This window comes from Taurulus bubalis (assembly GCF_910589615.1).
Source record: "Taurulus bubalis genome assembly, chromosome: 7".
NCBI lineage: Eukaryota > Metazoa > Chordata > Actinopteri > Perciformes > Cottidae > Taurulus > Taurulus bubalis.
Genome location: NC_136595.1, coordinates 29204069 through 29223217, shown reverse-complemented (window position 1 = coordinate 29223217; position 19149 = coordinate 29204069). Strand labels below are relative to the sequence as shown.

General features: G+C 48.2%; 1 protein-coding gene across 1 annotated transcript; it reads left to right on the top strand.

Moving 5' to 3' along the window:
- Positions 1–695: 695 nt before the first annotated feature.
- On the top strand, positions 696–17476 carry vcam1b (vascular cell adhesion molecule 1b; the record flags this gene model as incomplete). Its single annotated transcript, XM_079220884.1, has 10 exons — positions 696–708; positions 12030–12329; positions 12680–12985; positions 13257–13517; positions 13663–13932; positions 14590–14862; positions 15543–15845; positions 15919–16188; positions 16933–17193; positions 17316–17476. The coding sequence occupies 10 exons, from the start codon at positions 696–698 to the stop codon at positions 17474–17476; spliced, it is 2418 nt and encodes an 805-aa protein (XP_079077010.1).
- Between the last annotated feature and the right edge of the window lie 1673 nt (positions 17477–19149).

Below are 19149 nucleotides of genomic sequence, written 5' to 3'. Positions count from 1 at the left end.
TGGAATGAGACGGTGATCACTGGTGGGCTGAGACGGTGATCACTGGTGGGCTGAGACGATGATCACTGGTGGGCTGAGACGATGATCACTGGTGGGCTGAGACGATGATCACTGGTGGGCTGAGACGATGATCACTGGTGGGCTGAGACGATCACTGGTGAGCTGAGACGATTATTAGTGAGGTGAGACGATGATCACTAGTGAGCTGAGACGGTGATCACTGGTGAGCTGAGATGATTATTAGTGAGGTGAGACGATTATTAGTGAGCTGAGACGATGATCACTAGTGAGCTGACACGGTGATCACTGGTGAACTGAGATGATCACTGGTGAGCCGAGACGGTGATCACTGGTGAGCTGAGACGATGATCACTGGTGGGCTGAGACGATGATCACTGGTGAGCTGAGATGGTGATCACTGGTGGGCTAAGACGATCACTGGTGAGCCGAGATGGTGATCACTGGTGAGCTGAAACGATGATCACTGGTGAACTGAGACGATCGCTAGTGAGCTGAGACGGTGATCACTGGTGAACTGAGACGGTGATTACTGGTGAACTGAGACGGTGATCACTGGTGAGCTGAGACGGTGATCACTGGTGAACTGAGACGATGATCACTGGTGGGCTGAGATAATCACTGGTGAGCTGAGATGGTGATCACTGGTGAGCTGAGACGATCACTGGTGAGCCGAGATGGTGATCACTGGTGAGCTGAAACGATAATCACTGGTGAACTGAGACGATCGCTAGTGAGCTGAGACGGTGATCACTGGTGAGCTGAGACGGTGATCACTGGTGAGCTGAGACGATGATCACTGGTGAACTGAGACGATCACTGGTGAACTGAGACGGTGATCACTGGTGAGCTGAGACGATGATCACTGGTGAACTGAGACAGTGATCACTGGTGAGCTGAGACGATTATTAGTGAGGTGAGACGATTATTAGTGAGCTGAGACGATGATCACTGGTGAGCTGAGATGGTGATCACTGGTGAGCTGAAACAATAATCACTGGTGGGCTGAGACGGTGATCACTGGTGGGCTGAGACGGTGATCACTGGTGGGCTAAGACGATGATCACTGGTGGGCTGAGACGATGATCACTGGTGAGCTGAGACGGTGATCACTGGTGGGCTGAGATGATCACTGGTGAGCTGAGACGATGATCACTGGTGGGCTGAGACGATGATCACTGGTGAGCTGAGACGATGATCACTAGTGGGCTGAGACGATGATCACTGGTGAGCTGAGACGATGATCACTGGTGGGCTGAGATAATCACTGGTGAGCTGAGATGGTGATCACTGGTGAGCTGAGACGATGATCACTGGTGAGCTGAGACGATGATCACTGGTGAGCTGAGACGATGATAACTAGTGAGCTAAGACGATTACTAGTGAGCTGAGACGATGATCACTGGTGAACTAAGACGATGATCACTGGTGAGCTGAGACGGTGATCACTGGTGAGCTGAGACGGTGATCACTGGTGAACTGAGACGGTGATCACTGGTGAGCTGAGACGATGATCACTGGTGAACTGAGACGATCGCTAGTGAGCTGAGACGGTGATCACTGGTGAACTGAGACGGTGATCACTGGTGAACTGAGACGATGATCACTGGTGAGCTGAGACGATGATCACTGGTGAACTGAGACGATGATCACTGGTGGGCTGAGACAATGATCACTGGTGGGCTAAGACGATCACTGGTGAGCTGAGACGGTGATCACTGGTGAGCTGAGACGGTGATCACTGGTGAACTGAGACGATAATCACTAGTGAGCTGAGACGATCACTGGTGAGCTGAGACGGTGATCACTAGTGAGCTGAGACGATGATCACTGGTGAGCTGAGACGATCACTAGTGAGCTGAGACGATGATCACCGGTGAGCTGAGACGATGATGACTGGTGAGCTGAGACGATGATCACTGGTGAGCTGAGACGATGATCACTGGTGGGCTGAGACGATGATCACTGGTGGGCTGAGACGATCACTGGTGAGCTGAGATGGTGATCACTGGTGAACTGAGATGATCACTGGTGAGCCGAGACGGTGATCACTGGTGAGCTGAGACGATCACTGGTGAGCTGAGACGGTGATCACTGGTGAACTGAGACGATCACTAGTGAGCTGAGACGATGATCACTGGTGAGCTGAGACGATGATAACTGGTGAGCTGAGACGGTGATTACTAGTGAGCTGAGACGATGATGACTGGTGAGCTGAGACGATGATCACTGGTGAGCTGAGACGATGATCACTGGTGGGCTGAGACGGTGATCACTGGTGAGCTGAGACGATGATCACTGGTGAGCTGAGACGATGATAACTAGTGAGCTAAGACGATTACTAGTGAGCTGAGACGATGATCACTGGTGAACTAAGACGATGATCACTGGTGAGCTGAGACGGTGATCACTGGTGAACTGAGACGGTGATCACTGGTGAACTGAGACGGTGATCACTGGTGAGCTGAGACGGTGATCACTGGTGAACTGAGACGATCACTAGTGAGCTGAGACGGTGATCACTGGTGAACTGAGACGATCACTGGTGAGCTGAGACGGTGATCACTGGTGAGCTGAGACGATGATCACTGGTGAGCTGAGACGATGATCACTGGTGGGCTGAGACGATGATCATTGGTGAGCTAAGACGATCACTGGTGACCTGAGACGGTGATCACTGGTGAACTGAGACGATCACTAGTGAGCTGAGACGGTGATCACTGGTGAACTGAGACGATCACTGGTGAGCTGAGACGGTGATCACTGGTGAGCTGAGACGGTGATCACTAGTGAGCTGAGACGATGATCACTGGTGAGCTGGTACGATCGCTAGTGAGCTGAGACGATGATGACTGGTGAGCTGAGATGGTGATCACTGTTGAACTGAGACGATTACTAGTGAGCTGAGACGGTGATCACTGGTGAACTGAGATGATCACTGGTGAGCCGAGACGGTGATCACTGGTGAGCTGAGACGATCACTGGTGAGCTGAGACGGTGATACTGGTGAGCTGAAACAATAATCACTGGTGGGCTGAGACGGTGATCACTGGTGGGCTGAGACGGTGATCACTGGTGGGCTGAGACGATGATCACTGGTGAGCTGAGACGATGATCACTGGTGAGCTGAGACGATTAGTAGTGAGCTGAGACGATGATCACTGGTGAACTGAGACGATGATCACTGGTGAGCTAAGACGATTACTAGTGAGCTGAGACGATGATCACTGGTGAACTGAGACGATGATCACTGGTGAGCTGAGACGATGATCACTGGTGAGCTGAGACGATGATAACTGGTGAGCTAAGACGATTACTAGTGAGCTGAGACGATGATCACTGGTGAACTGAGACGATGATCACTGGTGAGCTGAGACGGTGATCACTGGTGAGCTGAGACGGTGATCACTGGTGAACTGAGACGATGATGACTGGTGAGCTGAGATGGTGATCACCGGTGAGCTGAGACGATGATCACTGGTGAGCTGAGACGGTGATCACTGGTGAGCTGAGACGGTGATCACTCGTGAGCTGAGACGATGATCACTGGTGAGCTGAGACGATCACTAGTGAGCTGAGACGATGATCACTGGTGAGCTGAGACGATGATGACTGGTGAGCTGAGACGGTGATTACTAGTGAGCTGAGACGATGATGACTGGTGAGCTGAGACGATCACTAGTGAGCTGAGATGGTGATCACTGGTGAGCTGAGACGGTGATCACTGGTGAGCTAAGACGATTACTAGTGAGCTGAGACGATGATCACTGGTGAACTGAGACGATGATCACTGGTGAGCTGAGACGATGATCACTGGTGAGCTGAGACGATGATAACTGGTGAGCTAAGACGATTACTAGTGAGCTGAGACGATGATCACTGGTGAGCTGAGACGGTGATCACTGGTGAGCTGAGACGGTGATCACTGGTGAGCTGAGACGGTGATCACTGGTGAACTGAGACGATGATGACTGGTGAGCTGAGATGGTGATCACCGGTGAGCTGAGACGATGATAACTGGTGAGCTGAGATGGTGATTACTAGTGAGCTGAGACGATCACTAGTGAGCTGAGATGGTGATCACTGGTGGGCTGAGACGGTGATCACTAGTCGGCTGAGACGGTGATCACTGGTGGGCTGAGACGGTGATCACTGGTGAGCTGAGACGGTGATCACTGGTGAGCTGAGACGATGATCACTGGTGAGCTGAGACGGTGATCACTGGTGGGCTGAGACGGTGATCACTGGTGAGCTGAGACGGTGATCACTGGTGAGCTGAGACGATCACTAGTGAGCTGAGACGGTGATGACTGGTGAGCTGAGACGATCACTAGTGAGCTGAGATGGTGATCACTGGTGAGCTGAGACGGTGACCACTAGTGTGCTGAGACGATGATCACTGGTGAGCTGAGACAATGATCACTGGTGGGCTGAGACGGTGATCACTGGTGAACTGAGACGATCACTAGTGAGCTGAGACGGTGATCACTGGTGAACTGAGACGATCACTAGTGAGCTGAGACGGTGATCACTGGTGAGCTGAGACAATGATCACAAGTGAGCTGAGACGATGATCACAAGTGAGCTGAGACGGTGATCACTAGTGAGCTGAGACGATGATCACTGGTGAGCTGAGACGGTGATCACTAGTGAGCTGAGACGATGATCACTGGTGAGCTGAGACGATGATCACTGGTGAGCTAAGACGATTACTAGTGAGCTGAGACGATGATCACTGGTGAACTTAGACGGTGATCACCGGTGAGCTGAGACGGTGATCACTTGTGAGTTTAGACGGTCATCACTCGTGAGCTCAGACGACGATCACTAGTGAGCTGAGACGATGATCACTGGTGAGCTGAGACGATGATCATTGGTGAGTTGAGACGTGATCATTGGTGAGTTGAGACGGTGATCATTGGTGAGTTGAGACGTGATCATTGGTGAGTTGAGACGGTGATCATTGGTGAGTTGAGACGTGATCATTGGTGAGTTGAGACGATGATCATTGGTGAGTTGAGACGTGATCATTGGTGAGTTGAGACGGTAGTCACTGGTGAGCTGAGACGTACTCACTGGTGAGATGAGACGATGATCACTGGTGAGTTGAGATGTGATCACTGGTGAGCTGAGACGGTGATCACTAGTGAGCTGAGACGTGATCATTGGTGAGCTGAGACGGCGTACAGAAGAGAGCTGGAGGAACTGGTCGCCTGGTGTCGGGATAATAATCTCCTTGAACGCAGACCAGACCAAGGAGCTGATCTTTGACAGACACACAGAGGTGGGAAGGATGAAAACCTTTGTTCCTCAGAATGAGCGAGGACCTCAGCTGTCTCACAGCATCAAAGAGGCCCAGCAGCGACTGTATTTCATAAGAAGGCTGAGGACATTTGGCATTCTCAGTAACTTCTACAGAAGCAGGTGGAGCGTGTTCTTACAGCCCCACCATGTGGTGTGAAGCTGCACTGCATCCCTGGTGGGAGGGACTAGGACTCAAGGAAAAGAAGTCAGGGAAACAGGGATGCACCGTATGAACTCTGGGTAACGGACACTATGAACTCTGGGTAACGGAGACGATATCGCATGAACTCTTCACCTTCATTCAGGTGACTCAACACAAAACAGAGAAAGTGACTTTGGTCACATGACCACGTCGTCCTCACAGAGCCAATCACTGATCAATCATTGTGATCACAGTGGTGATCAATCAATCCATCCTCATCATCATGACTGCACCTTCAGATCAGTTCAAACAGATCAACAAAGATGGAGGCAATACATGTACAGGGAAATTATTTCAATTGATCCTGAAACGACGAATCAGTTCATCAAATGAATCGTTCTGTAAAGAGAAACAAAGAGAAACAAAGAAAGAAAGAAAGTGAAACAAAGAAGCAGAGCAACACAAACCTCTCAGGTCCGTCCTGCAGAGGGCGCTGTGGTCTGTAGACTCACAGGAGAAAGGGAGAGAGAGGGAGAGGGACGGAGAGGGAGAGAGAGGGAGGGGAGAGAGAGAGGGAGAGGGATGGAGAGAGGGAGAGAGAGAGAGAGGGAGAGAGATGGAGAGAGAGAGAGAGAGAGAGGAGAAAGAGAGAGAGAGGAGGCGGACCGGCAGACATGAGCCTCAGCCTCAGACTGGTCATGGACATTATCATTCTCACTGATCGTTCTCATGAACACTGATCGTTCTCACTGATCTCACGACAGGAAGGAGCCACTTTGTTCTTCATCGTTTTGCTGCTCGGATACTCGGAGGAGTGAGATGTCTGTCTGCAGGATCTCTGTTCTGGCAGGTAACCCATAGTATTTATTAGTGTGTTTTTATGCTCATACTATATCATAGTACTGTCAGTGTTTCATTGTATTCTCACCTTCAGGTTGTGTTGAATAAGATTCCTAGACATTCTATTCTGATTAATCATAAATATTTAATGAAGAGGCAAATGTATGTTTAGTGATCCTAAACAAGTCAGTTTATCAGAGTTGGTAAACAACTGGTGACTCAACGAGGGGTCACGACCCAGAGGTTGAGAAACTCTGTCATGGATTTATTTTATTTGAACAGTTTCAAATATCCCGTCTTTGTGTGTCACGTCAAGCTGCAGATAAACGCTGAGCGTCGTTATCCAACAACATACCTACAGGTGTGAACCCTGTGAGGCCTCAGAGGTTCTTTCAAAAGCTCAGTGATCAAGAGGCCAAAGGGCATCAGGGCCAGCAGTCAGGGAACAGGTAACATACAGGTGACATACAGGTAACATACAGGTAACAGTCAGGTAACATACAGGTAGCAGTCAGGTAACATACAGGTGACATACAGGTAGCATACAGGTAGCAGTCAGGGAACATACAGGTTACAGTCAGGTAACAGTCAGGTAACATACAGGTAGCAGTCAGGGAACATACAGGTAACAGTCAGGTAACAGTCAGGTAACATACAGGTAACATACAGGCAGCAGTCAGGGAACATACAGGTAACAGTCAGGTAACAGTCAGGTAACATACAGGTAGCAGTCAGGGAACATACAGGTAACAGTCAGGTAACATACAGGTACCAGGTAACAGTCGGGGAACATACAGGTAACAGTCAGGTAACATACAGGTACCAGGTAACAGTCGGGGAACATACAGGTAACAGTCAGGGAACATACAGGTAACAGTCAGGGAACATACAGGTAACAGTCAGGTAACATACAGGTAACAGTCAGGTAACAGTCGGGGAACATACAGGTAACAGTAAGGTAACATACAGGTAACAGTCAGGTAACAGGTAACAGTCAGGTAACATACAGGTAACAGTCAGGTAACATACAGGTAACAGTCAGGGAATATACAGGTAACAGTCAGGTATCACACAGGCAACAGTCAGGGAACATACAGGTAACATACAGGTAACAGTCAGCTAACATACAGGTAACAGTCAGGTAACATACAGGTAACAGTCAGCAAACATACAGGTAACAGTCAGCTAACATACAGGTAACATACAAGTAACAGTCAGGTAACATACAGGGAACAGTCAGGGAACATACAGGTAACAGTCAGGTAACATACAGGTAACAGTCAGGTAACAGGCAGGTAACAGTCAGGTAACAGGTAACATACAGGTAACAATCAGGCAACAGTCAGGTAGCAGGTAACAGTCAGGTAACATACAGCTAACAGTCAGGTAACATACAGGCATCAGTCAGGTAACAGTCAGGTAACAGTCAGGTAACATACAGGTCACAGTCAGGTAACATAAAGGTAACATACAGGTAACATAAAGGTAAGAGTCAGGCAACAGGTAACAAACAGGTAACAGTCAGCTAACATACAGGTAACAGTCAGGTAACATACAGGTAACAGTCAGGTAACATACAGGTAACAGTCAGGTAACATACAGGTAACAGTCAGGTAACAGTCAGGTAACATACAGGTAACATAAAGGTAACAGTCAGGTAACATACAGGTAACATACAGGTAACAGTCAGGTAACATACAGGTAACAGTCAGGTAACATACAGGTAACAGTCAGGTAACATACAGGTAACAGTCAGGTAACATACAGGCAACAGTCAGGTAACATACAGGTAACATACAGGTAACAGCCAGGTAACAGTCAGGTAATATACAGGTAACATAAAGGTAACAGTCAGGTAACATACAGGTAACAGTCAGGTAACATACAGGTCACAGTCAGGTAATATACAGGTAACATAAAGGTAACAGTCAGGCAACATAAAGGTAACAGTCAGGTAACAAACAGGCAACAGTCAGGTAACATACAGGCAACAGTCAGGTAGCATACAGGCAACAGTCAGGTAGCATACAGGTAACAGTCAGGTAACATACAGGTAACAGTCAGGTAACATACAGGTAACAGTCAGGTAACAGTCAGGTAACATACAGGTAACATAAAGGTAACAGTCAGGTAACATACAGGTAACATACAGGTAACAGTCAGGTAACATACAGGTAACAGTTAGGTAACATACAGGTAACAGTCAGGTAACATACAGGCAACAGTCAGGTAACATACAGGTAACATACAGGTAACAGCCAGGTAACAGTCAGGTGATATACAGGTAACATAAAGGTAACAGTCAGGTAACATAAAGGTAACAGTCAGGTAACATACAGGTAACAGTCAGGTAACATACAGGTCAGTCAGGTAATATACAGGTAACATAAAGGTAACAGTCAGGTAACATACAGGTAGCAGTCAGGTAACATACAGGTAACAGTCAGGTAACATACAGGTAACAGTCAGGTATCACACAGGCAACAGTCAGGTAACATACAGGTAACATACAGGTAACAGTCAGGTAACATACAGGTAACATAAAGGTAACATACAGGTAACATACAGGTAACAGCCAGGTAACAGTCAGGGAACATAAAGGTAACATAAAGGTAACAGTCAGGTAACATACAGGTAACAGTCAGGTAACATACAGGCAACAGTCAGGTAGCATACAGGCAACAGTCAGGTAACATACAGGTAACAGTCAGGTAACATACAGGTAACAGTCAGGTAACATACAGGTAACAGTCAGGTAACAGTCAGGTAACATACAGGTAACATAAAGGTAACAGTCAGGTAACATACAGGTAACATACAGGTAACAGTCAGGTAACATACAGGTAACAGTCAGGTAACATATAGGTAACAGTAAGGTAACATACAGGTAACAGTCAGGTAACATACAGGCAACAGTCAGGTAACATACAGGTAACATACAGGTAACATACAGGTAACAGTCAGGTAACATACAGGCAACAGTCAGGTAACATACAGGTAACATACAGGTAACAGCCAGGTAACAGTCAGGTGATATACAGGTAACATAAAGGTAACAGTCAGGTAACATAAAGGTAACAGTCAGGTAACATACAGGTAACAGTCAGGTAACATACAGGTCAGTCAGGTAATATACAGGTAACATAAAGGTAACAGTCAGGTAACATACAGGTAGCAGTCAGGTAACATACAGGTAACAGTCAGGTAACATACAGGTAACAGTCAGGTATCACACAGGCAACAGTCAGGTAACATACAGGTAACATACAGGTAACAGTCAGGTAACATACAGGTAACATAAAGGTAACATACAGGTAACATACAGGTAACAGCCAGGTAACAGTCAGGGAACATAAAGGTAACATAAAGGTAACAGTCAGGTAACATACAGGTAACAGTCAGGTAACATACAGGCAACAGTCAGGTAGCATACAGGCAACAGTCAGGTAACATACAGGTAACAGTCAGGAAACATACAGGTAACAGTCAGGTAACATACAGGTAACAGTCAGGTAACAGTCAGGTAACATACAGGTAACATAAAGGTAACAGTCAGGTAACATACAGGTAACATACAGGTAACAGTCAGGTAACATACAGGTAACAGTCAGGTAACATATAGGTAACAGTAAGGTAACATACAGGTAACAGTCAGGTAACATACAGGCAACAGTCAGGTAACATACAGGTAACATACAGGTAACAGCCAGGTAACAGTCAGGTAATATACAGGTAACATAAAGGTAACAGTCAGGTAACATAAAGGTAACAGTCAGGTAACATACAGGTAACAGTCAGGTAACATACAGGTCACAGTCAGGTAATATACAGGTAACATACAGGTAACAGTCAGGTAACATACAGGTAACAGTCAGGTAACATACAGGTAACAGTCAGGTATCACACAGGCAACAGTCAGGTAACATACAGGTAACATACAGGTAACATAAAGGTAACATACAGGTAACATACAGGTAACAGCCAGGTAACAGTCAGGTAACATACAGGTAACATAAAGGTAACAGTCAGGTAACATACAGGTAACAGTCAGGTAACAGTCAGGTAACATACAGGTAACATACAGGCAGCAGTCAGGGAACATACAGGTAACATACAGGTAACATACAGGTAGCAGTCAGGGAACATACAGGTAACAGTCAGGTAACAGTCAGGTAACATACAGGTAGCAGTCAGGGAACATACAGGTAACAGTCAGGTAACATACAGGTAGCAGTCAGGTAACATACAGGTGACATACAGGTAGCATACAGGTAGCAGTCAGGGAACATACAGGTAACAGTCAGGTAACAGTCAGGTAACATACAGGTAGCAGTCAGGGAACATACAGGTAACAGTCAGGTAACAGTCAGGTAACATACAGGTAACATACAGGCAGCAGTCAGGGAACATACAGGTAACATACAGGTAACATACAGGTAGCAGTCAGGGAACATACAGGTAACAGTCAGGGAACATACATGTAACAGTCAGGTAACACACAGGTAACAGTCAGGTAACAGTCAGGTAACAGGTAACAGTCGGGGAACATACAGGTAACAGTCAGGTAACATGCAGGTAACAGTCAGGGAACATACAGGTAACAGTCAGGTAACATACAGGTAACAGGCAGGTAACAGTCAGGTAACAGGTAACATACAGGTAACAATCAGGTAACAGTCAGGTAGCAGGTAACAGTCAGGTAACATACAGGCATCAGTCAGGTAACAGTCAGGTAACAGTCAGGTAACATAAAGGTAACATACAGGTAACATAAAGGTAACAGTCAGGTAACAGTCAGGTAACATACAGGTGGCATAAAGGTAACAGTCAGGTAACATACAGGTAACAGCCAGGTAACAGTCAGGTAATATACAGGTAACATAAAGGTAACAGTCAGGTAACATAAAGGTAACAGTCAGGTAAGATACAGGTAACAGTCAGGTAACATACAGGCAACAGTCAGGTAACATACAGGTAACATACAGGTAACAGTCAGGTAACATACAGGTAACATAAAGGTAACATACAGGTAACATACAGGTAACATAAAGGTAACATACAGGTAACATACAGGTAACAGTCAGGTAACAGTCAGGTAACATACAGGTAACATAAAGGTAACAGTCAGGTAACATACAGGTAACAGTCAGGTAACATACAGGTAACAGTTTTTTTTTTAATGTACAGCACTCTGAGCTACATGTGTGAAATGTGCTCTACAGTTAAAGAGTATTCTTATTATTCATGGCATGTTTCTACAGGGCTCTCAAGTGTCACGCATTGAGCGTGACTGTCACGCATTTCGGTCTTAAGTCACGCCCTCCTGCCACACATCGTATTTCTCACGCTGAAAAAAAACTCTAGGCTATTTAATGTGCCGCAGCGCACAAACATGACCTGGTCGCGCTGCCCTCACCATGGAGGAATCAAGCACGTCTCCCCGAATCCCCTGCCAATCAATAAAAATAAATGGGCTACACGAATAGCCAATCAGAAAAACGTATCTGTTGCATCTGGGTGAAATGTAATTTAGATACCCCCCACCCCTCTCCCGGCCGCGCCTCCGTCCGGGGAGAGAAAGAGAGAGATGTCACTCTTACCTGTCTTAAAAACTTGAGAGCCCTGTTTCTAGATGATGACACCTGACGCACAGGTGAAAGTGAAGTGTCGTCATGTTCTTGTTTAGAAGTCACATCGGTGTTGTTGTTGTTGTTTACTTCCCCAGCTGTGCTGCTGATGTCATCGTGCTGCGTTCAGGGCCTCCGCATGGAGGTGTTTCCCAGAAGGCCTCTGTTCCGGCTGGGGGAGCGGCAGCAGTTGGTGTGTCGGGCCCAGGACTGTCCCAGCATGCCGAGCGTTTCTTGGACTGTGCTGGGGGACCAACCTCTGCAACCCGTCAGCACCAACGGGACCTGGGCCGTGATGACCTTTGACCCCGTGATGGTGGAGCACGAGGGAGCGCTGCTGTGTCGGGTCAGCTGTGCAGGAGAGAAGAAGCAGATCCAGACCTCCTTGCAGGTTTACTGTGAGTTTACACACATATACTCAAGTTCTGCTCTGAAGTACAAGTCTGAGGTACTTGTACTTCATCATCATCATCATCATCATCATCATCATGTCCACCGCTGATAAACTGAAGACAAGCTCATGTTTGAAGCTAAAGTTGGAAGCTACTGTTTGAAGCTACTGTTTAAAGCTAAAGTTTGAAGCTAATCTTTGAAGCTAAAGTTTGAAGCTAATGTTTGAAACTCATGTTTAAAGCTAATGTTTAAAGCTAATGTTTGAATATGTACTTGTACTTTCATCATCATCATCATCATCATCATGTTCACAACTGATAAACTGAAGGATGAAATGTTCTCTGTTCTGGTGCAGCCTTCCCATCAGCCCCTCTGATCAGGGGCCAGGACCACCTGAGTCTGGGGGCGGAGTCCACCCTCACCTGCCGGGTGTTAGACCTCTACCCTGCTGAGCTGCTGACCCTCGACTGGCTCAGAGGCGACACCATCCTGCAGAGCATCATGGGAGTTCCTGGATCTGGCTCAGTCCGGTCCGAGTACAGATTCACTCCTCTGGAACTGGACTCGGGAGGAAACATCAGCTGCAGGGCCACGATGGACCTGCAGGACCTGCCAGCTGAGGACCGGACCCGGGTGACCACGGTCCCCCTGAACCTGCTATGTGAGTCCTTTAGAGTCAGACTTTAGTTCAGACCCTCGTTGTTTTACCGTTGTTTGTCCCACAGGACTGTCCATTGTCCTACAGGACTGTCCATTGTCCTACAGGACTGTCCATTGTCCTACAGGACTGTTCATTGTCCTACAGGACTGTTCATTGTCCTACAGGACTGTCCATTGTCCTACAGGACTGTTCATTGTCCTACAGGACTGTCCATTGTCCAACAGGACTGTCCATTGTCCTCTCAGTCTCTGGATCCTCTCGTCCTCTTCAGATGCTCCCGTGGTGAAGATGCCATCAGACTCTGTGTTGGTGATGGCCGGCTCTCCGCTCACTCTCACCTGCGTCGTGGAGGGAAACCCTGAGCCGACCGTCAGCTGGAGCTTCAGGTCGGCCGACGGTGGATCTGAGTGGCGAGGTCGAGGCCGGCCGCTGGTCCTCACAGCGGTGACGCCGCTTGAGGCCGGCCGGTACGAGTGTGAGGCCCGAAACTCAGAGGGCAACCAGACGGCCGGGGTGGAGGTCACCGTTCACGGTGAGGTGAAGCTCCGGTTCCCTTCACTATTCTGGAGAAGTTCTTACGGTCATGGAAATTTGGTTTAAAGTTATGGAAAAGTCATGAAATCCATTGGTCAGAATGTGTATGAAACCTGTTTAGACTGACACACCTTCTCCCACAGCTCCGCCCACCAACACCTCCCTCTCAGTGAGTCCAGGTGAGCAGGTGCTGGAGGGCCAGCAGGTGACGTTGAGCTGCCGCTCAGACGGAGCTCCGCCCACCACGCTGGTGCTGAGGAGGCAGGGGGCGGAGCTTCAGAGGACTGACCCCGCCTCCTCCTCGCTCTCCTTCAGCCTCTCCTCCGCCCAGCTGGAAGACTCCGCCCACTACCAGTGTGAAGCCTCCAACCAGCACGGATCCCAACTGGTCACCAGGTCTGTCACCGTCTCAGGTACTGGTCTACTTCTAAAGTTTCATCATCCTTATTTCATTCTGATTTTATTGTGACTTTTAGATTCCGGTTCAGTTTTATTCTGAGGCTCAAAAGCGGACACAGGTCCTGAGATGGAGGCCTAGCTAGCTATCCGGCTTGCTAATTCCACCTCGCTTTAATGCTACACTGGTTACAGAAAATAAGCTAATGTTTGAAGCTAATCTGTAAAGCTAATGTTTAAAGCTAAAATTTGAAGCTAATGTTTGAAGCTAAAGTTTGAAGCTAATGTTTGAAGGTAAAGTTTGAAGCTAATGTTTGAAGCTCAAATTTGAAGCTAATGTTTAAAGCTAATCTGTAAAGCTAATGTTTGAAGCTAAAGTTTGATGCTAATGTTTGAAGCTCAGGTTTGAAGCTAATCTGTAAAGCTAATCTGTAAAGCTAATGTTTGAAGCTAAAGTTTAAAGCTAATGTTTGAAGCTGATGTCTGAAGCTAATATTTAAAGTTAATGTTTAACTAATCTGTAAAGCTAATGTTTGAAGTTAATGTTTGAAGCTAATCTTTGAAGCTAAGTTTAAAGTTAATGTTTAAAGCTAATTTGTAAAGGTAATGTTTGAAGCTAATGTTAGCTTAGTAGTAGTAGATTAATCCAGACTAATGTTTCCGTGTTCTGTCAGCTCATCCCTTGCAGGTGGAGGTGAGTCCTGCGGCCTCAGCAGCAGAGCGGGGTTCAGGTCTGGTCCTGACCTGTGGAGCCTCCGGATGTCTCCACCCACCCACCTTCACCTGGAGGACCCACCAGGACCGGGCCGTCCTCAGGGGGACCGAGCGGGACGGACTGTCCCTGCTTCACTTGCAGGACCTGGACCTCCAGGACGAGGGAGGATACAGCTGTGAGGCCGAGTGCGACTCCGTCAGCAGGACCAGGACCGTCCAGGTCCAGGTCTACTGTGAGTCTGAGACCCGGAGGCTGCTTTCACACCTAGTGGGAAACCAATGACACTGATTCTTAGTGTTATTAGACACGTTATAAACACTAACTAACAGGTTTCATTTCCACATAAATTTGTTTGTGTTCGTTCAAAACCAAAGTTTCCAGTGAAACATCAGAAGTTGAACTTTTATTGATCTTTAATCTCCAGATAGGCTAAATGTCTGTGAGCCAATCAGAAAGCGTTTGTCTCTACCATGTGACCCAGAGAGGTTTCCTCTCGCGGGTCTGTCTTCAGTCTGAAGAGGACGAAATGCAGCTCTGACGACAGGAAGTGACCCGCACATAGTTGTACTAACACACACACACACACACACACACACACACACACACACACACACACACACACACACACACAAACGCTGACTCTGAATCAGGAACATTAACTCAAACTTTATCGGAAGACTGACACAATGACACTGAACATAAAACTTTATTAAACCAGACAGAAAGGAACAATAAAGATGATCAGAATGAACTGTGAGTGACTTCCTGTCGTCTTTATCTCCTTTAAATGCCGACGTTGATATTTCCCAGTGATCCGGTTCACGTGTCATCTTTAACCATCGGCTGTTAGGATATCAGAGGGTCCTTGAACGCACCGCCACAGAGAGTGATCTCTGATGTTTCTCCTCCCAGCGTTCCCGTCTGATCCGGTCTTGGAGGATCCCGGTCCGGTCCTGCTGGGTCAGGAGGCGGTCTTCCACTGTACCGTGTGCAGCGTCCTCTGGGTCAATCAGATGCGGCTCCTGTGGCTGTCGGGGAACACGACGGTGATGTCGGAGTCCTTTGGGTTCTCCGGTTCCATGCAGAACGTCTCGTCTGTACTCCGGCTGCGGGTCCAGGAGGACCGGCGGGTTCTGACCTGCAGGGCCGAGCTGCTGACGCAGGACGGAGGCGTGTGGAGGTCCAGGGGGACGGGCAGGACCCTGCAGGTCCACTGTGAGTGTCTGAGGACCGACTGAAGGCTTTTACCGGGGACCAGATTCAGGTTCTGATCATGTTTGTGTTCCAGATCCTCCCAGGAGAACCTCCCTCTCAGTGAGTCCAGGTGAGCAGGTGCTGGAGGGCCAGCAGGTGACGTTGACCTGCCGCTCAGACGGAGCTCCGCCCACCACGCTGGTGCTGAGGAGGCAGGGGGCGGAGCTTCAGAGGACTGACCCCGCCTCCTCCTCGCTCTCCTTCAGCCTCTCCTCCGCCCAGCTGGAAGACTCCGCCCACTACCAGTGTGAAGCCTCCAACCAGCACGGATCCCAACTGGTCACCAGGTCCGTCACCGTCTCAGGTACTGGTCTACAGGTCCGTCACCGTCTCAGGTACTGGTTTACAGGTCCGTCACCGTCTCAGGTACTGGTCTACAGGTCCATCACCGTCTCAGGTACTGGTCTACATGGAACTGAGGAGTCCTTCTGCTTCTCGTCTCTGAATAGCTGTGACGGATGTTATCTGAAGGGTCGACCTCTCACTCCTCACATGATGCCGAGGACAGAAATATCCTCTGACTCCCATGTTGAGCAATGTGTCCGACACTTAGAGCCTCCTGCTGCTGACGGAGACCAGACTGAAGTGGACTGAAGTGGACTGAAGTGGACCGGTTCTCAGTCTGGTGTGGGTTTAGTTTCACTGAGTCCAGGTGATTCATCACCTGAGGAGGCGGAGCTACAGCGGCATAAAGCCTGCCGGTGTTTCCTTTAATAAACTGACAGAACAGGAAGTGAACCCAGAGGTCACATGACGTTGTGGAGGAGGTGCTGAAGGGTTAAAGGTCACAGCTTTACTCGCTGCAGGACACTTTCATTCGGTTTGCTTCCTATTCAAACTTAAAAAGATGAGGAAGTTATCGTCAGTGTCTCTCTGAGTAAAATAAAATGGTTTCATAAAAAATGATTTCCAGGTTGTTGAGCAGATGTTCTTGTTATGATGATAAAACACTTGTCTCAGTTCTTTATGGGTAGTCTTGGTGCTGCAGGACCAAAAGGACTTCCTGCTGTTCCTCTCATGTTCTCTCATCTGGTTTCTTGGGGTCCAGCTCCTCCGAGGAACACCACAGTCCTCGTCCTGCCGTCTGCCGTGGTCCAGGAGGGACAAGACGTCACCGTCTGCTGCCGGGCCGTCAGCTTCCCGCCGCCGGCCGTGATCCTGAAGAAACTGAGCGATGGGATGGAGCGGTACTCAACTAATGGCAGCTTCCTATTGGTCAACGTCACGGCCAGAGACTCAGGGCTGTACCAGGTCAACGTGACCAACTACCTGGGGTACCAGGTCCAGGTCTTCAGCATCAGCGTCAGAGGTCAGTGAGACCGGTCCTTCCAGTGGTTCTGTCTGTCTGATGCAAACACATGTTTTAGTCTTAGTAGAAAAGCAAAGGGTTTTATTTGATCCTGAAGTTTCTTTCTCCTTCGGTTCCCTCAGAGAGAAGCAGCAGTCTTCCTCCAAGTCTCAGCGCCGTCTTTGTCCCGGTCCTCTGCGCCGCCGCTGGGCTGGCAGCTGCTGCGCTGCTCCTGGACCGCCTGAGGAGGGCCCGCAAGAAAGGCTTCTATCAGCTGCCGCAGTCTGCCCCGACCTCAGCCTGAGGTGACCACCAAGTCCCAACAAGTGACCACCAAGTGACCACCAAGTTCCTACATGTGGCCACCAAGTCCCAACAAGTGACCACCAAGTCCCAACAAGTGACCACTAAGTTCCAACAAGTGACCACCAAGTCCCAACTTGTGACCACCAAGTGACCACCAAGTCCCAACAAGTGACCACCAAGTCCCAACTTGTGACCACCAAGTCCCAACAAGTGACCACCAAGTCCCAACATGTGGCCACCAAGTCCCAACAAGTGACCACCAAGTCCCAACAAGTGACCACCAAGTCCCAACAAGTGACCACCAAGTTCCAACAAGTGACCACCAAGTTCCAACATGTGACCAATAAGTCCCTAAATGTGACCACCAAGTCCCTACATGTGGCCACCAAGTCCCAACAAGTGACCACCAAGTCCCTACATGTGACCACCAAGTCCCTACATGTGGCCACCAAGTCCCAACAAGTGACCACCAAGTCCCTACATGTGACCACCAAGTTCCAACACGTGACCACCAAGTCCCAACTTGTGACCACCAAGTGACCACCAAGTTCCTACATGTGGCCACCAAGTTCCTACATGTGGCCACCAAGTCTCAACACGTGACAACCAAGTTCCTACATGTGGCCACCAAGTCCCAACACGTGACCACCAAGTCCCAACACGTGAGCACCCAGTTCCTACATGTGGCCACCAAATCCCAACATGTGACCACCAAGTCCCAACATGTGGCCACCAAGTTCCTACATGTGGCCACCAAGTTCCTACATGTGGCCACCAAGTTCCACCATGTGACCACCAAGTCCCAACATGTGGCCACCAAGTCCCAACAAGTGACCACCAAGTCCCAACAAGTGACCACCAAGTTCCAACAAGTGACCACCAAGTTCCAACATGTGACCAATAAGTCCCTAAATGTGACCACCAAGTCCCTACATGTGGCCACCAAGTCCCAACAAGTGACCACCAAGTCCCTACATGTGACCACCAAGTCCCTACATGTGGCCACCAAGTCCCAACAAGTGACCACCAAGTCCCTACATGTGACCACCAAGTTCCAACACGTGACCACCAAGTCCCAACATGTGGCCACCAAGTCCCTACATGTGACCACCAAGTTCCAACACGTGACCACCAAGTCCCAACATGTGGCCACCAAGTTCCTACATGTGGCCACCAAGTCCCAACACGTGACCACCACTCCTCAACATGTGGCTACCAGTCATCAACATGTGACCACCACTCCTCAACATGTGGCTACCAGTCCTCAACATGTGAAAATCCAGATGTTTTCACATGATTATAAAATAGATGTTAGAGATGAATTATGATGTTTAACTTCATAACAACTCATTGATGCACTTCATTAACACCAAGAATGACTATCAGAATATGATGTTATTTACTTATCATTTGAATTGTGTGTTTATATGAGAATAATCACATAACAAGACAATAACAAGGTAGAAGGTAAAACACTGACTTCAGAAAGGTTCAACTGATTGAAACTAAATAAGGTGGCGTGTTGTTTCTTCAGTGCATCTCTTCACACAATGCAGGACATGAACATCTGTTATATGAACATCTGTTATATGAACATCTGTTATGTGAATATCTCTATTATATGAACATCTGTGTTATATGAACATCTATTAATAGAATATCTCTATTACA